Source organism: Lutra lutra, chromosome 9 (genome assembly GCF_902655055.1).
Source record: "Lutra lutra chromosome 9, mLutLut1.2, whole genome shotgun sequence".
Taxonomy (NCBI): domain Eukaryota; kingdom Metazoa; phylum Chordata; class Mammalia; order Carnivora; family Mustelidae; genus Lutra; species Lutra lutra.
This window is the reverse complement of record NC_062286.1, coordinates 18,616,018-18,633,615: the sequence shown is the minus strand read 5'-3', so window position 1 is coordinate 18,633,615 and position 17,598 is coordinate 18,616,018. Positions and strand designations below refer to the sequence as shown.

General features: G+C 35.4%; 1 protein-coding gene across 2 annotated transcripts in view; it reads left to right on the top strand.

Moving 5' to 3' along the window:
• The window catches only part of ATAD2B (ATPase family AAA domain containing 2B), a 155,159-nt gene that overhangs the window by 96,185 nt on the left and 41,376 nt on the right, over window positions 1–17,598 (top strand). For both annotated transcript variants that reach the window (XM_047744659.1, XM_047744658.1), the window contains exon 19: window positions 8,453–8,638. In XM_047744659.1, coding sequence (XP_047600615.1) covers window positions 8,453–8,638 — 186 coding nt within the window. The remainder of the gene's footprint in view (window positions 1–8,452; window positions 8,639–17,598) is intronic.

Genomic DNA, 17,598 nt, shown 5'->3' with positions numbered 1-17,598 from the left:
TGTAGCCTTGGAGAAATTGCTTACTTCTTTAAGATTTAGTTTTCTCATCTATGAAATGAAGTTAATAATGCTACATAAGGTGGTTGTAATTATTAAAATAAGCTCATCCAATAAGGATGGCATATAGTACCCAGTAGCTGTTAGCTGTCATTTTATTTATTACTACTCCTACAGCTTCTTTGCACAACTGAGAACTGGTAAGACTCAAAGTTGTGAGTTCTTTTTAAAATCAATGTATAAATTAAATGCAATCTCAAGTATAATATACCCACAGTTGAAGAAGAAAAGTTAGAAAAGGGCTTTGTGTTTCTTCTAGAAAATAAATACGAGCAATGCCTGGGTGGCTCAGTTGGTTAAGCATCTGACCCTTGATTTCAGCTCATGTCGTGATCTCAGGGTTGTGCGATTGAACCCCACCCACATCAGGCTCTGTGCTTAGTGTGGAGTCTGCTTAAGATTCTCTTCTCTCTCTGGCCCTCCCCACTGCTTGTGCACATGCTCTCTCTCTCTCAAAAAAAAAAAAAAGAAAAAAGAAAAAAGAAAAGAAGGAGGAGCATAGCAAGGACAGTTCTAGAGGGAAAAAGATAGAATGAAGGGAGCCCTACCAGGTTTTTAAAAATGTGACAGAACATAGTAATAATATGTACCTGTGCAGGGACAGACAGACAAAGTATTAGAAGAGAGCGTGAACACTTAGGCCTGTGTAGACATGAGAATTTAGTAGCTGATGATGATTAGAGAATGACAGTGGTGAGGATATGATGATAATAGTGATGACATTTGATATTATAGAATAGATGAATTATTTAATAAGTGGTCTTGGAAAACTGTCTCACTCTATGAGGGGAAAAAGAAAAGGAAACAAAACTGGATTTCCTACCTTTTTTTGTGGCCTCCAAATAAATTCTAGATTATCAGTGAACTGTAAAAAGAGAATACACAAGGTCAATATATTTATTATCTTGAATATGAGGAAGTAGTTTCTAAGCAATGAACACAAGCCAGAAAACATAAAGATATGAATAAATTTTACTTTATGTAATTTAAATTACACATGGCAGAAATAATTGTTTTATAAAATTAATAGGCACAACCTGGCAAAAAAGTACATTTGTAACACACATGTCAAGGGTAAGTTTCCTAAATATACAAAAATACATTAAAATCAGTAAGAAATAATGACAGTGACAACCTAATATAAAAATTGGCAAAATATCATGCCATTTATAGGAAGTAAAGAATGGAAAAAGCAACCAGTAGAAGTTTGAAAAGATTCTTAGCCTCACTTATAGCTGAAGAAAATGCAAATTAAAGCAACAGGAGGGGCGCCTGGGTGGCTCAGTGGGTTAAAGCCTCTGCCTTCGGCTCCGATCATTATCCCGGGGTGCTGGGATCGAGCCCCAAGTCGGGCTCTCTGCTCAACAGGGAGCCTGCTTCCCTTCCTCTCTCTCTGCCTGCCTCTCTGCCTACCTGTGATCTTTGTCTGTCAAAGAAATAAATAAAATCTTAAAAAAAAAAGCAACAGGATACTATTTTGAAACAACTGTCTGGTTTATAAAAATAAAAAGCTTCCTAGGTGGCTCAGTCAGTTAAGTATCTGCCTGTGGCTCAAGTTGTGATCTCAGGGTCCTGGGATTGAGCCCCACATCAGGCTCTCTGCTCAGTGGGGAGCATGCTTCTCCCTTTCCCTCTGTAACTCCCCCTGCTTGTATGCTCTCTCTCTCTTTCTCCCTGACACAAATAAATAAAATCTTTAAAAAAATTTATAAAATGAAAAGATTGATGATGCCTGGTGATTTTGGAGTGTAGATTGGCACTGTTTTTTTTTTTAATTATTATTTTAATTACATACAACTTTTGGCCCAGGAATTTTACATTAAAGAATTTTTCCTAAAGATGTTTTAGTTGTAAATAGTCTCTGCTGGATGTACAAGGACATTTATCACATCATTGTATAGCATTGCCAAACTAAGTAAGACCAACAAACTAAATGTCCTTTAATGGGGATGGTCTATGATAAATTATGGTATATCCTTTTGTACTATGAAGCCAATAACAAGAAGGTGGTAAATTTACATAGGAGTATATGTGAAAGCAGATATTTATGAAAAAAGCAAGTTGTAAATCAGTTTATCAAAATATGATCTTAGTGTAAAAAAAACCTTAAAAAATTTATATCTGTGCTTATATATAAGTAGAAATTTTGTCCAAGAATAACCTAAAATACATAATAACTATTACTTTGACTTGGGGGGGGAGGAATATGGAGAGCTGGGGAATGAATATAACTTTGTCATTTTAGTTTACACTCTGCTGTACAGTTTGGATTTTTTTCTTTTTATATGTATACTTGACAGTATCAAGCAAAGTAAAGATAAAATAACTTTGGAAGAGGATCATTTTCAGAGTGAGAAGGTATTCTGTCTATAGTTGTTCTTTATGGTTATATGTGTATGTACATGGTCATAAATCCATTATTGATTTATATTAGGTGAGGACATACTTAGAAAGCATTGTAGTGAACTATATGTTGGTGTAGCTGGGATCCTAGGATTTTTTCTGCATTCTGCTGGGCATCATTGGGCTAAATTTGAATTCTGACTGTATACTCTTAGGTCTCTTTCTCATTTCTTGTCTTTTACTACTTTTTGTTGTGTTCTTGGAGAGGATGGAGAGAGGTGTCCTTTGGTAGTAGAAAAGAACAAAAACTTAACATTTATTGTTTTGGTTTATTACACTGCACTTAGTAGATAGGACATCTCATCTTTGCTTTTGCCTCCAAGGTCCTCGGTTAGAGGTAGAGCTTATTTGTGAATGACTATACCTGATTTTCCAGTCTGCCCAGCGACTTGAGTAGAATTTTGTAGATATGGTAGCTGAAACTGAACATTGGCCAGAGACCAGATAAACTGTCCTGGTTGATCCCTGATTATTTGTATCTTAAATACATATTTAAAGTTATTTTAAACTTGTAAAGATATTACTGTGTCTTCTAAAAAATCCGAAAGGAGACTATTACATTATATATTTGAGGAATTTATTTTTCTTAGTTTGTGGAGCTATTAGTGGGTATAAGAAGGTATAAAATTCCTAGGAAAGAGAGCATACTAGTCAGGGGCTAAAATGCTGGAAAGAATAAAAACCTCTTCTCTCTCTCTTCCTTTTTTCCATATTCCCTTTCTTCCCTTTTCCCTTACTTTCTTGAGAGCTAGTCTTTCTGTAGGCAGTATTATCTCTAAATAGATGTGGTTTAGTCTGTGGCAAATTCTTCTTCTGTGCTTTTGCTCTTTTCCCCAGCCTCTAAGATACTTAATCTAAATTAAATTGGATTATTTAATAATGTGACACAAACATGAAAGTTAATCTTAAAGGAAAGAAGTCTTAAATCACCTTTAAAGGGCTGTATTTATATGTGTGATAAAATGGAACATAGGAAGAACCCAGTTTATATTTCTTCATACATGTTTAATTCTGTGTCTGTTTTGTAAAACCTATGCGCACACGTATATATATGAAAATCTTCCTTTTCTCCTTCATACTGCCTCACCTGATGATGAGTATTATAAATTGTGTGAAAACAGTAGAGGATTAGTGTCTACTATAGGGTTTTCTCATTGTTGATTAAGATTTAGTTAGTATTAATAGTTGTCTGGGAGTACTTATTAAAATTTCTGATTCCCTGGCTCTACTCCCAGGGTTTCTGATTCCTTAAATTTAGGGTGAGCCCTGGGAATCTGCACTTTAAACCTGCATCTGGGTGTTACTATTCTAGGTCTTGAGTAGATCAATGTTGTAGTTTGGCCAGTCACTGGACACTAGGTATTTATTACAGAAAAATTGCCAGAGTTCATAAAGTGGTTGTGTATGTGTGTGTGTGTGTCTGTCTGTATCTCTCTCTCTCTCTACCTACCTACCTACCTGAGTGTTGTAGTCTTCCAAAGGCTCTGGAAGGAAAATAGAAAACCCTGGTGTAGCCTGGAAGATTTATTAGTGTTCCATTAAATTCACAAGTAATTATTGAGCCCTACAATAAGTTTGGAGATGTTAGTAGCGACACTAAAAGACTTCCCTGTATTAACACCCTTAAAAAATTCATAGCTATGATTCTCCTTTTCTGACACCTTCAAATATATATATATTTTTTGCCTTTTTTATTATTTCTGCTGTTGATTTAGGAAAACCAGGATTGATGAGTGATTCATATTTTATCTTTTTCATTAATTCAAAAGTATGATTGAATTGATAAATTTATATATTATCTGTGAGAGAGTTTGGAGTTTGGATACTGTATGGTGTTTCAAATGGTCAATAAGAATCTTTTTTTTTTTTTTTTTTTTGTGAAAATATTAGTGTATTTCTTTTCCGAGGAAGAAATTGTATTTGGAAATGTTCAGGGGAAATCCTTTTTGGTTAAATAGCATGAAGGAATTTAGATACTTACCTATGTGTATCTTTGGATGCTCTTGTGTTTGTGCATAAGGGTTTCTGGATTTCTCCATAGCAGTCTGTGTATACTTTGGATACTCTTGTGTTTGTGCACATGGGTTTCTGTGTATTACTATAGCAACAATTTTCTTTTTCTTGAGTTGTAAACAAATTAAATTTTCCTAGTCCAGCGTTTATCACATCTACTGAAATTCTTGACGTTCTTAGGCAATGAAAATAACAAAAGGAATTTGAGTGATTTAATTTTCATAAATGTTTCTTTATATTACAATCATCCTATAGAAACTCTAGTATATTTCATAACAGGCTGATTTTGTATGCTTATAAAGAAATCAAGCACTTTATTTCTTGAATCTTGATCCTAGACAGTGCCTCCTTTTCACAGAGATGCTTGATAAATCCTAAGTAAATAGAATATAAATGGAGTCAAGTGATATGATATGAAGTTATTTGTAATGCAGATACATTATTTATTATAATATTTTGTGATAGCATGGTATAAGGAATTAAATAAACTTAACAGTGCATTTTAATAGTGCTTTATAAAAAGCAAGAATATTTTAGCCTCCAAGATTTTTCTTTTACCTATGTTTTATAAATTATAGCAAAAGAGCAAGACAGATTCTAGAAATTTATTGATGACAAAAAGTTGTTTCCCTCTCTCTTATATAGCCCCTTTTAGGAATGTGAGAGCTGTACTAGCTTGGAGCTTTCTGCTTCATTCACATTTGTATTTAAAATTACTCTAGTTTCCCGTTTCTCAAGAAAGTGGCTTGTTACGGGCTGTATGGTCTTAATTTTCAAAATACGGTAAATTTTCATGCACTCCATGATTTAATTTGCTGGCTAAAATACTGACTTTAAAGTTTAGCTTTTGAGGTGATAAGAACTCTTTCAAATATAGGTGCACTTTATGTAATTAGTGCCTCCTTATATGGATACTTTTAACTTCAATGGCCTGATTTTTCTCTTTCATATCTTTAATATTCAGAGGAAGTAGTTTGTGATTTTTTTTTTTAATAAAGAAATTTTTAAAAAGTTACATAAGGGACCATGATGTCTGGGGCAAGAAGAGGCCAGAAGGAAATAGAATATATTGTTTAAAGCATCAAAATGAACAGTTCACATACATTGGTGTTTGTTCATTTTATTTGTGCAAGAGTGCTGGTCATGTCAGAGGTATTTTGGAACGGTTGGTTCAGTAATTTGGCCTACTGTCTTTTTTTCTCTATAACAGTTTTTCTGTTTTCTACTACACCTTGCACATCCACCAATCCAAGACACCCTATAGGTGAGTATTTTTCTAGTTATCAAATGGCATCACTTGTTCCCAAGACAGTTGCCGCTTCACTAAAACTAGGCTTTATTTTTCTACTCTGAATCTGGTTAATTAATTTCACAGAGTGTATCTTATTCCACAACTTTAAAAGTTACCAGCAAACTGCTGAAGAACGGTTTTTACATTATGGAAAAATCACGATAGAATTAAACTTTTTTTCTGAATTTTTAAATACTGTTTTTAGACTATTCTTTTCAAATTTTCATTATAAAAAGCTGGAGAATTAGAACAGGTTGGCTATGTATTTAAAGAAAATATGAAAGTTTAAATATTCTGAGGCTACATGGGGTAAGAAATTAAAAGTAACACTTGTTTTATTAGTGCTTTTGAAGTTTTCTAGAAATTAAGGATGTTTTTGCTGTAAAGGTTTAGGAGAGAAATTTTGAAAATAGCCCCTGGGTATTGATACTGCATGTAGTTGGATTAATTATAAAATCAGGTAATTATACATTCATGGACCAGAAAGCCTAAGCCTTTTTAATTTTCTATATTTGTCTTAGGCTTTTTTCTTCCTGGCTTTTTCCCCCTTTAGGTTTTAAAATACAATTTTTAAAAGTTCTACTGATAAAGATACTTTCCTAAAGTCTTTGGAAATAAGTTCAATAGGATATCGTGTTCACTTTGTTAATTTGGGGAGAATTGGATGAAAAGAGGAAAGAAATAGAAAAAAAAAAAAAAAAAAAACCCAAACCCCTCAACTCCTTTAGAGTTGGTGATGCTTTTGTTTCTAGTTCAGCCTTGCAAATGAGTTTAAAACACCTATAGTACTGCATTATTTAACTTCTGGCTCTGTAAAGTTTTTTTTATCACTTAACCTTCCTTCTGTTGCTTTGCCCTTATTTTTTGGTACTTATAGCAGCTAGATGTTCTCAATACATATTTCTAGAAAATCTAACCTACAAGTATTAGAATGAAAGGCTACATTTTATATTTTTTAAAGGCATGTTTTCTCATTTCTCCTTGGGCATGTGGTAACTTGCATGGCTGAATTAGGTGGTTAGTTTTGTGAGGTTTCTCAGTAAGCTGTATAGCTCATTAGTCTTTTCCATGTAATCACACTTTTTTCCCTGCTGACTCTCCCTAGTTTTACCAGCACAGAATGGGAATTGGAAAGACAAAAGGCATTGGTCACTGTCTTACACATACCATCCCTGATTTGGGTGGCATGTAACAATTTTTTTTTGTGGGGGGGATTAAATGCCTCACTTGCCTTTGTGCTCCTGTGTGGTTCCTTCCTTTTGCCAATATTTATGCTTGTTTTTCTCTTATGAATCTTCTACAAGAACTTTGGAAAACAATAATCCTTGGATTTTCAAGATCCAGGATAAGAGGGTGCGTGTTTGCAGAAAAGGTCAAAATTTGAGAGTCCTGGAGTTGTACTGTACAACTGTTCTGGATTGGTGGATATGCAAATATTAAAGGAAGGGAAGGAGCAAATATTACTTTTGATGTGAGTGATCATAACATCTACATTTCCAATTTGGGGGAAAATTTTATTTCAGCATCTTCCATCTGGTTTATTAAATTGGCAGTACATTTCATTTTACACAGAATGTTTAAGCTTTATAAAATGTAGCATTTGAAAAATTCATGCAAGTGGTAGGCTTACTCATTAAAGAAAAATAATCATTTTGATTCTTAGGAATGTTTCTGATAGTCCTGATCATTCAGAATATTAGATAAAAAAAATACTAGATAATTATTTCCGTATCTTGCACTTTACATAGGTTAATTGAAGCGTGTTTAAAATAAGGCAAAGTAGTAGAGAATTTTAGAAATAGAATTCTGAAATTGAAGAAAGATATTTACATTTATTCTTTCACTTGTAAAAAGTATTGAAGAGATGCCATATTAACCCACCAGAATTTGTTGATGGACTATTGAGCTGTTGTTGATACATATGTAAAGGGCAGTAGTTCTGCTTGGCAGCTTACTAATAGCCAACCTGGTCCTTATTGGCGTATGTTGGCAGAGTGTGACTGAAGCTACGGTTAGGACTCTCTTTAACACCCGAGGAAACTTTAGTTTGTATTTTCTGACAATGGGAGTGTCTCAGAGCTTTTTGCTAATTTATTTACTGCTCTTTAGCGATGTGAGGGTATTTTGTGACTACTTTATGGAGGATTGAATTAAGGTAATAGGAGGTAAACAAGTGGTTCAGCAGGTAGTTCATTAATTTTAAGCTCTAGGGTGGTACATTGTGGTAAAAATGTTTGTTTAATTCATATATTTAGTGATTTTAGGGAATGTGCACAAACATGGAAACTATGTCTTCCTTCTCTTCTTTGTGCTTACTGATACATCATTCTGACACGGGTGACATAGAGGTGCATGTTTATCTCTTTATTTGCAGCATATTTATACTGGTATTTTGCTTTATTATCTTTACTTAATAAGTGGAGCAATTTGATACCTTTATGCTATCAATAAATACTGAATAGGAATAACAAAATGGCAAAAAACCCACACCCCTTCTTTTTTTAGGTGGGGCAAGGGTAGATAGAAGCTATTATGTGAGACTTGTATATCACATCTTGAAAGGCTTAAATACTTGAGCTGAGAATAATTGCAGTAACAGGCCTGACATTTCATGTATTTGGGGGTTGCTGAGTAAACTTTAGAATAATATCAATTTGAATTTTTAATGCCAGTTCTTTCCTTAATTAGATTTTTCGTGAAGCTCGAAGAACAGTACCTAGTATTGTTTACATGCCTCACATTGGTGATTGGTGGGAAGCTGTCAGTGAAACTGTGAGAGCTACTTTTCTGACATTGCTACAAGATATACCATCATTTTCACCTATATTTTTATTGTCTACCTCTGAAACCATGTACAGTGAGCTGCCTGAAGAGGTAAGAAGTGATTAAATATTTACCTTATAGTTTCAAAATAGTTGATCTTATAAATTGTACATGTTTAATTTATTTAATAAATTTAACTTATTTAACAAAATAAATACTGTTTAGATTCATGCTTTGGTTATACCAATTATTAGCTCTGTGATTTAAGAAAGTTAATGATTTAAGTTTCACTTTCTTTTTTGGGACTAATGATAGATTTGTCACTGTTACTGTGAAGATTGAGATAATTTATGTTTAGACTAGAGCCCAACATATGTATGATATGTACTATAAAGGCCGAAGCTGTATAACAGTTCCATTACAATTAGCCTTCTTGTTCTTACTGTCTGGTAGATTGTTTGCTGGGACGCGACCTTTCAGTTCTTTCCTGGGTAGCATTATTGTTAATTTGACTGTTAATTCTGCTGTGTGTCGTTTTCAAATCTGGTATTTAGTTTTTGAGTTCAAAGCCAACTCATACTTAATGTATTAGAATCAAAGGTAAAATCACAGAAAAAAATAGTCAACTTGTGAATGAAACTGATTTTTAAAAAATTGTGTTTTTAATACCCTAAGCTTACTAGGTCTTGAAATGATCACCTTTAGAAATGCTTAGAAGTATTTTGTCTAGGTGACACAGTTTATATGAAAGCTCTGCAGGTTTTAAATGCTATAATGTAAACCTTGATTATGTAGAATTTTATGATTAAGATACCTGTTTACTGAGGTCTTTTTGTTTAGCACTTGTTAGCTGTCTTGCTGATTTTGTAAGTAAATATATTAAATTTAGAATAATTGATTTTTGGTTATTCAGAATCTGATATTCTTTTTTTTTTTTTAAGATTTTATTAATTTATTTGACACAGAGAGAGAGAGATCACAAGCAGGCAGAGAGAGAGAGGGGGAAACAGGCTCCCCGCTAAGCAGAGAGCCCGATGTGGGGGCTCAATTCTAGGACCCTGAGATCATGACCTGAGCCGAAGGCAAAGGCTTAACCCTCTGAGCCACCCAGGCGCCCCCTGATATTCTTAATTAAGACCATTAATCACAATTTTTTTTTATCATAGGGGCCAATAAAGTTTAGTAGAATGCTATATGTAGTAAGAGTCAGGAAAATGAAGTTGTACCAACTTAATAGTCTTTCAATTTTAGATAAACTTTTGAACCTAGAATAGCCTCAGTTGCCTCATCTATAAAATGTGGGTAACCGACAGACTTCTTGGTGTGAGATGGTATATGTGAATTTATGTTGGAAACCACAGAGCTATAAAATGCTTGGTATTATAAAGTAGGTATTTACTTGAAATTGATTTAAATGGATTGAACCTGGACATAACCTAGAAGCCACTTTTACAGAGAGAGATCACAAGTAGACGGAGAAGCAGGCAGAGAGAGAGAGAGAGAGGGAAGCAGGCTTCCTGCTGAGCAGAGAGCCCGATGTGGGACTCGATCCCTGGACCCTGAGATCATGACCTGAGCCGAAGGCAGCGGCTTAACCCACTGAGCCACCCAGGCGCCCTAGAAGCCACTTTTAAAAATTAGATCCTCACTGTGAAGTAGTTTCATTATAATTTTCTAAGAGATAAAGAAAATTTGGGATAATTGAGGGGTTCTTAGGAATATATAATTACGTGTTCTTTTCCTTATATTGTCTGAAAAATCTGTAAGTAAAGGTTTTATGAACCCATTTTTTTGATACAGCAATTTTGCCTACTCCTATTTTCTGTTCACATATCAATTTCATTGTTGGTTTAGTTCTTTTTTTTTTTTTAAACTAAGCTCCATGCCCAGTGTGAAGCCCAAAATAGGGCTTGAACTCACTACCCTGAGATCAAGACCTGAGCTGAATTCAAGAGTTAGACGCTCAACTGGCTGAGCCACCCAGGCCTACCTGTTGGTTTAGTTTTTTAAAGTTAATATTATATCGTACAGATTTTCAGTATTGCCATATTATTGTTGTCATAATTTTTAATGAATTCAACTTACTCATTATTTGTTTACTAGTACCCTTAATTAGTAGCTAAAATATTAAAGAGTTATTAACATCGAATCCTGAAATTTCAACTCTTTTTTCCCATTTGTTTTCTCTGTTCTTTGCCATTATTAACCAAGTAGCTAGTAAAGCTATCATGGATATTCACATTTGTGGGGAGAAGATTATGAGAATTCTTAGACTACTCATTACATAACATGTTTATACTTACTGTTCTTTGGAAATCCTTCGCTGCCCCTAAGCCTTTCATTTAAATTTTAGCTTTGCTATTAGAATGTTTGCTTTTGAGGTGACAAACTGAGATAGTAGTGAATAATAGGTAGCACATATTGGTAAATATTTGTTGAATAAATGAAAAGCATAGAGTGTTGCAGACTAAGTAACTGTAGATTAGCAAAGTGCCTGATCTGTAGAATAGACAGTGTGTGGCAAAAAACCCAAGTGATTCTAAAAGAAGGAAACTGCCAGTTACTAGTGTGCCTTTAAGAAAATACAGTGGGGGAAAAATAGTGGAACAGAGAATCATAGGGGAAGGGAGGGAAAACCGAATGGGAAGGTCATTAGAGAGGGCGAAAAACCATGAGAGACTCAAGTATAGGAAACAAACAGGTTTGCTGGAGGGGAGGTGAGTGGGGGGTGGGGTAATGGGGTGATGGACATTAAGGAGGCACGTGATGTGATGAGCACTGGGTGTTATATGCAACTGATAAATTATTAAACTCTTTGAGGGGCGCCTGGGTGGCTCAGTGGGTTAAGCCTCTGCCTTCAGCTCAGGTCATGATCTCAGGGTACTGGGATCGAGCCTCGCATCAGGCTCTCTGTGCAGTGGGGAGCCTGCTTTCCCCCCTCTCTCTGTCTGCCTCTCTGCCTACTTGCAATCTCTCTCTCTGTGTCAAATAAATAAAATCTTAAAAAAAAATAATAAACTCTTTATCTGAAACTAATGGTGTACTATACATTGGTTAATTGAGTTTAAATAATAAATACAGTGGATAATTTAAAAGTAAAATACAGATTTTAACCTGTCAAGTTGGCAAATATAAAAAGCGGTTGAATAAATCTCTCAAGGGCAGTCTGAGTAACAGATTTAAATATGTACACATATTTTGGCTCAGCAATACCATTTGTAGGGGTTTATCTGAAGAGTTTTTCACAGACTAACACAAAGATGCAGTGCAGACCACACAAAAAAAATATAAAATATCATAGCCTTTATTCATCGATTGGAAACTGTCATATTGGAGAGAATTGGCTAAATTATAAATTTCTTCCATGAAACACGATGAAACCTTTAAAATATTGATGTAGAAAATAATGTCATGAGGTCCTGGCTCAGTTGGTAGAGCATGTGACTCTTGATCACAAGGTTGTGAATTTGAGCCCCATGTTGGGTGTAGAGATTACTTAAAAATAAAATCTTAGGGGCTTCTGGGTGGCTCAGTGGGTTAAAGCCTCTGCCTTCAGCTTGGGTCATGATCCCAGTGTCCTGGGGTTGAGCCCCACATCGGGCTCTCTGCTCAGCGGGGAGCCTGCTTCCTCCTTTCTCTCTCTCTGCCTGCCTCTGCCTACTTGTGATCTCTGTTTGTCAAATAAATAAATAAAATCTTAAAAAAAAATCTTAAAAGTCATGAAAAGATGTTGTGAATACATTGTTAAAAAATACAGGTAATCAGGATGTATAGTATTATCCAAATTTATATGGAAATAACTATATAGTAGTTGTATAGTTTTATATGTTTAAATAAAGCTATTTATATATATAATTATTAACAGAAGTGTCAATAGTAATTATTACTGAGTATTAAGATTATAATAATTTTCATTTCTTATCTGTATTTTCTTTTTCTTTAGATTTTTAAAAAAAATTTGTTTATTTGACAGAGATCACAAGTAGGCAGAGAGGCAGGCAGAGAGAGAAGGGAAAGCAGGCTCCCCGCTGAGCAGGAAGCCCAATGTGGGGCTCGATCCCAGGACATTCAGGGATGAAACGAAAAGGTTCTCCCCACAGCTTTTAAAATAGAACAAAACTGGGTGCCTGGGTGGCTCAGTGGGTTAAGCCTTTGCCTTCAGCTCAGGTCATGATCTCAGGGTCCCACATCAGACTCTCTGCTCAGTGGGAGGCCTGGTTCCCCCTCTTTCTCTCTCTGCCTGCCTCTGCCTGCTTGTGATCTCTGTCAAATAAATAAAATCTTTAAAAAAATAAAATAAAATAGAATAAAACCAAAAAAGAATTAAGTTACCATGGGGGTAATGTTTTTGTTTGTTTTTTGTTTTTAGGATTTATTTATTTATTTATTTTAGAGAGCTTGTGCAAACAGGTGTGAGGGGTGGGGAGGGACAGAGGGAGAGGGAGAGAACCCCAAGCAGACTCCCTCCTGAGCACAGAGCCTGTCATGGAGCTCCATTCCCTGATTCCGAGATCATGACTTGAGCCGAAATCAAGAATTGGATGCTTAACCCACTGAGCCACCCAAGCCCCCCCTGGGGGAGGGGTAGTGTTTTATTAGTAATATAAAACTACTTTCTTTTTGTGGGACAAAGTAATAATTTCATCTTTTAGAGCTCTTTAGCATTCTCTTGTAGATGTTTCTTTGTAGGTACATCTTTCTCCTAATCCAGTAGTTCCCAAAGTAAGTTTGTACTTAAGGCAGTACATTGGAATATTGAAAAAAAATTAGAACTTCATTTGTGTTGGGGCGCCTGGGTGGCTTAGTGGGTTAGGGCCTTTGCCTTTGACTCAGGGCATGATCTCAGGGTCTTGGGATCAAGTCCCGCATCAGGCTCTCTGCTCGGCGGGGAGCCTGCTTCCTTCTCTCTCTGCCTGTCTCTCTGCCTACTTGTGATCTCTGTCTGTCAGATAAATAAATAAAAGCTTAAAAAAAAAGTACTTTATTTGTCTTCATATTTAGTATTTTGTGTATACAGGTTTTATGATAGAAAAGATAATATTAGTAGAATAGTATATTTAAATAGTGTGTTAAATAAATGTACTAGAAGAGATATTTTCAGATTTTTTTTACTGATGAGGTGTTAGATAAAAAAATTTGGAAATCATTGCTCTAGATCACCTGTTATCCAAGGACTTCTGTGGGCCCCACAAGGCTTTCAGGGAGATGTCACATTCCTCTTTTTTCTAACTACGTATCTGCTTGACTATGGGTTTTCTTCATGACTACAGTCAAAACAACATGTAACATTGAATGCAGAAGCGGAAATGAAAATCCAGTTGTCTCTCAGTAAGCCAGACATTAAAGAGAGTTGAAGAAATGTAAAACAATGCCATTTTTCTTGTTAAATTTTATTTTATATATATTTCATATTTTGGAAAATACATTTCTTAAAAGAATATATTTTTCCAAAATACATTTTCAGTGTTAATATATAATGGATTTTAAATGAATACATAATTTGGAATGCTCTTAGTTTTATTTTTAATACATAATTACGGACAGATGTAACCCACATAAACAAGCTCATTTGGGTTCCCAAGTGGTTTTTGAGAGTTTAATAAGATCCTGAGACCAAAACGTTTGAGAACCTCTGACTTAGACCACAAGGTCTTTGAGAGGAGGGGACTGTCTTACTGGCCTTCACTTCTCTACTTCTTGACACATTGGAATTACTTAGTAAATGTTTGTTGCTTAACATATAGGAATTTATCACTGAATCACCACATTGGTTTGAACTCTTGTTCAGCCTAATTTCTTTTTTCTTTTTAGTTTTTTGCAAAATTCTACTGTAGGTAAATTTACTTTTGTGGACCCTGTAGACTCTTTCTGAGAATAGCTGGAGAATTTGAGTTGAGTTACATGGGAATTGCAAATTATTTCTCTTCAGGAGAGTTAGAAGAAAGAATTGAGGATTGAGCATCGGAAGGGACTTTTTAAACAAGGAAGCAGATAAAAAGTAGAAATATATAGGAAGGAAAACAAACTTTGGTCAGAAAGAATTGCATTTACATTTCTGAACAGATTCATAGTATGTATTTTGGTATTAAATTATTGTGGGCAGGCTCAAGATGATATAATTGGAAATGAATTTTATTTTATTTTTTGGTCTATTTATTTATTTTAGAGAGGGAGGGGTGAGGGACAGAAGAAAGAGAACCTTTTTTTTTTTTTTTAAAGATTTTATTTATCTGTCAGAGAGAGAGAGGGAGAGAGAGCAAGCACAGGCAGACAGAATGGCAGGCAGAGGCAGAGGGAGAAGCAGGCTCCCCGATGAGCAAGGAGCCCGATGTGGGACTCAATCCCAGGACGCTGGGATCATGACCTGAGCCGAAGGCAGCTGCTTAACCAACTGAGCCACCCAGGCGTCCCAGAAGAAAGAGAATCTTAAGCAGGTTCCATGTCCAGTGCAGAACCCCATGTGGGGCTCAGTCTCACAACCCTGAAGTGTGACCTGAGCCAAAATTAAGAGTCAGACACTTAACTGACTGAGCCACCCAAGTCCCCCTGGAAATGAATTTTAAGGAAATATCGCATTAGCTACACTTAGGAAAGTAAAGATTACAAGCAGCATTTTGCTATTTCAGTATTTCATGTCTTTTTGTGTCTCTCAGTTTATCATGGGAACTGGGAGTTAAAAATCAATAACTTAAGTAGAGAAATCCAAGTAGGGGCATTGAAAACTCAGATGAATGATTCACGTATAAAAGAGAAGTATCTTAGTATTGATATTTTTTTTTAAAAGATTTTTTTTTTGATTTATTTGACAGATCACAAATAGGCAGAGAGGCAGGCAGAGAGAGAGAGGAGGAGGAGGCAGGCTCCCTGCTGAGCAGAGAGCCCAATGCGGGACTCGATCCCAGGACCCTGAGATCATGACCTGAGCTGAAGGCAGAGGCTTTAACCACTGAGCCACCGAGGCGCCCCAGTATTGATATTTTTGTTGTATAACAATTAAATGATTCCTAAAATTTATAAGGAAAGAGGTTATTGTAAGTCTTTTAAAATTACAACTATCTGCAATAAATGAGCATGAATTATTACTATGTTAAGGTAAAATATCAGTTTATTTTTATTTAATGGATTATTTACTTACTTTGTTTTGAGGAAAGCAGATTTTATTCATGAACACTGTCTTAGGTTCATTTCTGACCTAATTTCCCATTCCTTTTATCTTTGAGATCTTGTGTCTTAAAACATTAATTTTCCCCATTAGAGTCTGAATGAACTCTACCTTTAAAACTGGGGACTGACACCTCTAAGATTTAATAAATGAGGTAAAATGAAAAGATTTTGGTAATGAAAGATTTGCTGCCACTTAGGCAACTATTCCCAGGCACTTGTAGAAGCCAGTTACATTTATTATCTAACACAAGTTTTTTTAACTGTTCAGTAAGAAAAGTATTACTGTCGTTTTCCCATTTGACAGATGAAGAAACTCAAAGCTAGTATGGTAGAGCAAAGTTTTGAACCCATATTTGCCTGATTACAAAGGTCATGCACTTACAATGCACTGTACTCTATAAGGTGCAGAGAGACCATTTCTGGATATTGTGATGCTTAGGCTGATGAGTGGTCAGGGAAGTTTTAAGTTTTGTATTTATCAAGTTAGAACCATTGTTTATTCATCAAAAACTTGTTGTGTGCCTATTGTGTGCAATGCACTGTCATAATAAGTGAATTTGTTGAAGGCAGGTCCAGTGTCTGTTTTTCTCGTGCTTTCATTCAGTGTGCTTAGCTGCTTTATGTGTACACACATACAGAATACTCACAAACTGACACATACATACATGTACATATTTCCAGTATGGTTAATCTTTATTGAATGAATGAATGAATAAAATAGGTGAAAAACCAAAAGATAGCCACTGTTCTCTAATAATTCAAAGTTCAGAGTGGGCCAACTGGGTGGCTTAGTTGGTTAAGTGTCCAGTTCTTAATTTTGGCTCAGTCATGATCTCAGGGTCGTCAGGTCAGGCTCCACACCCAGCACAGAGTCTGTTTGAGATTCTCTTTCCCTCTCCCTCTGCTCCCTACCCCCATAAATAAAAATATGCATATATTTTTTAAAAAAGCGTAGAAGGAAGAGAGACCTGGAAGAAATAATACAGCATGAGGAGTGCTATGATAGTATAGCATGTAAAATATGTATATAATATGTAAGAAAACAATCCAGGAAAAACCTGATAAAGTTAGCTTTATCAAAATTAAATACTTTTAAAAAGACACCATTAAGAAAATGAGGAAACAAGCCACAGACTGGGAAAAAAATATTTCAGATACATCAAATTGCATATCTTGATAAGACTTACATCCAGAATGTATTAGAACTCTTTCAGGGTGCCTGGCTGACACAGTCACTAGAGAATGCAACTCTTGATCTTGGGGTCACGAGTTCAAGCCCCACCTGAAAAAGCTGAAAAAAGACTGAAAAAGCAACCCACAGAATGGCAGAAGGTATTTGCAAATCATATATCTCATAAAGGGTTGATATCCAGAGTAAATAGCTCTACAACTGAAGAATTAAAAACCCAGCCAACCATACTTCCCCTAAAGGAGCCTTATTCACATGGCCAATAGCATATGAAAAGATATTGAACATCACTAATCAAAAGGGAAATCAAATTGAGACCACAATGAGATGTCAGTTCATACCCATTATGATGGCTATTATCATAAAAACAGAAAATGCACATGCCTGATGGCTCAGTCGATTAAGCGGCCTTGGGCTCAGGTCATGATCCCAGGGTCCTGGGATCGAGTTCCACATCGGACTCCCTGCTCAGTGGAGAGCCTGCTTCTCCCTCTGCTTGTGCTCTCTTGCTCTCTGTCAAATAAATAAAAATCTTAAAAAACAAACAAACAGAAAATAGCTAATGTTGGTCAGGACCTGAAGAAATTTGAGCCATTTTGTATTGCTGGTGGGAATATAAAATTGCACAGTGTCATTGAAAATAAATTGTACAGTGATTCCTTAAAAAGTTAAACAGAATTATCCTATGATCCAGCAATTCTGCTTTTGAGCATACACT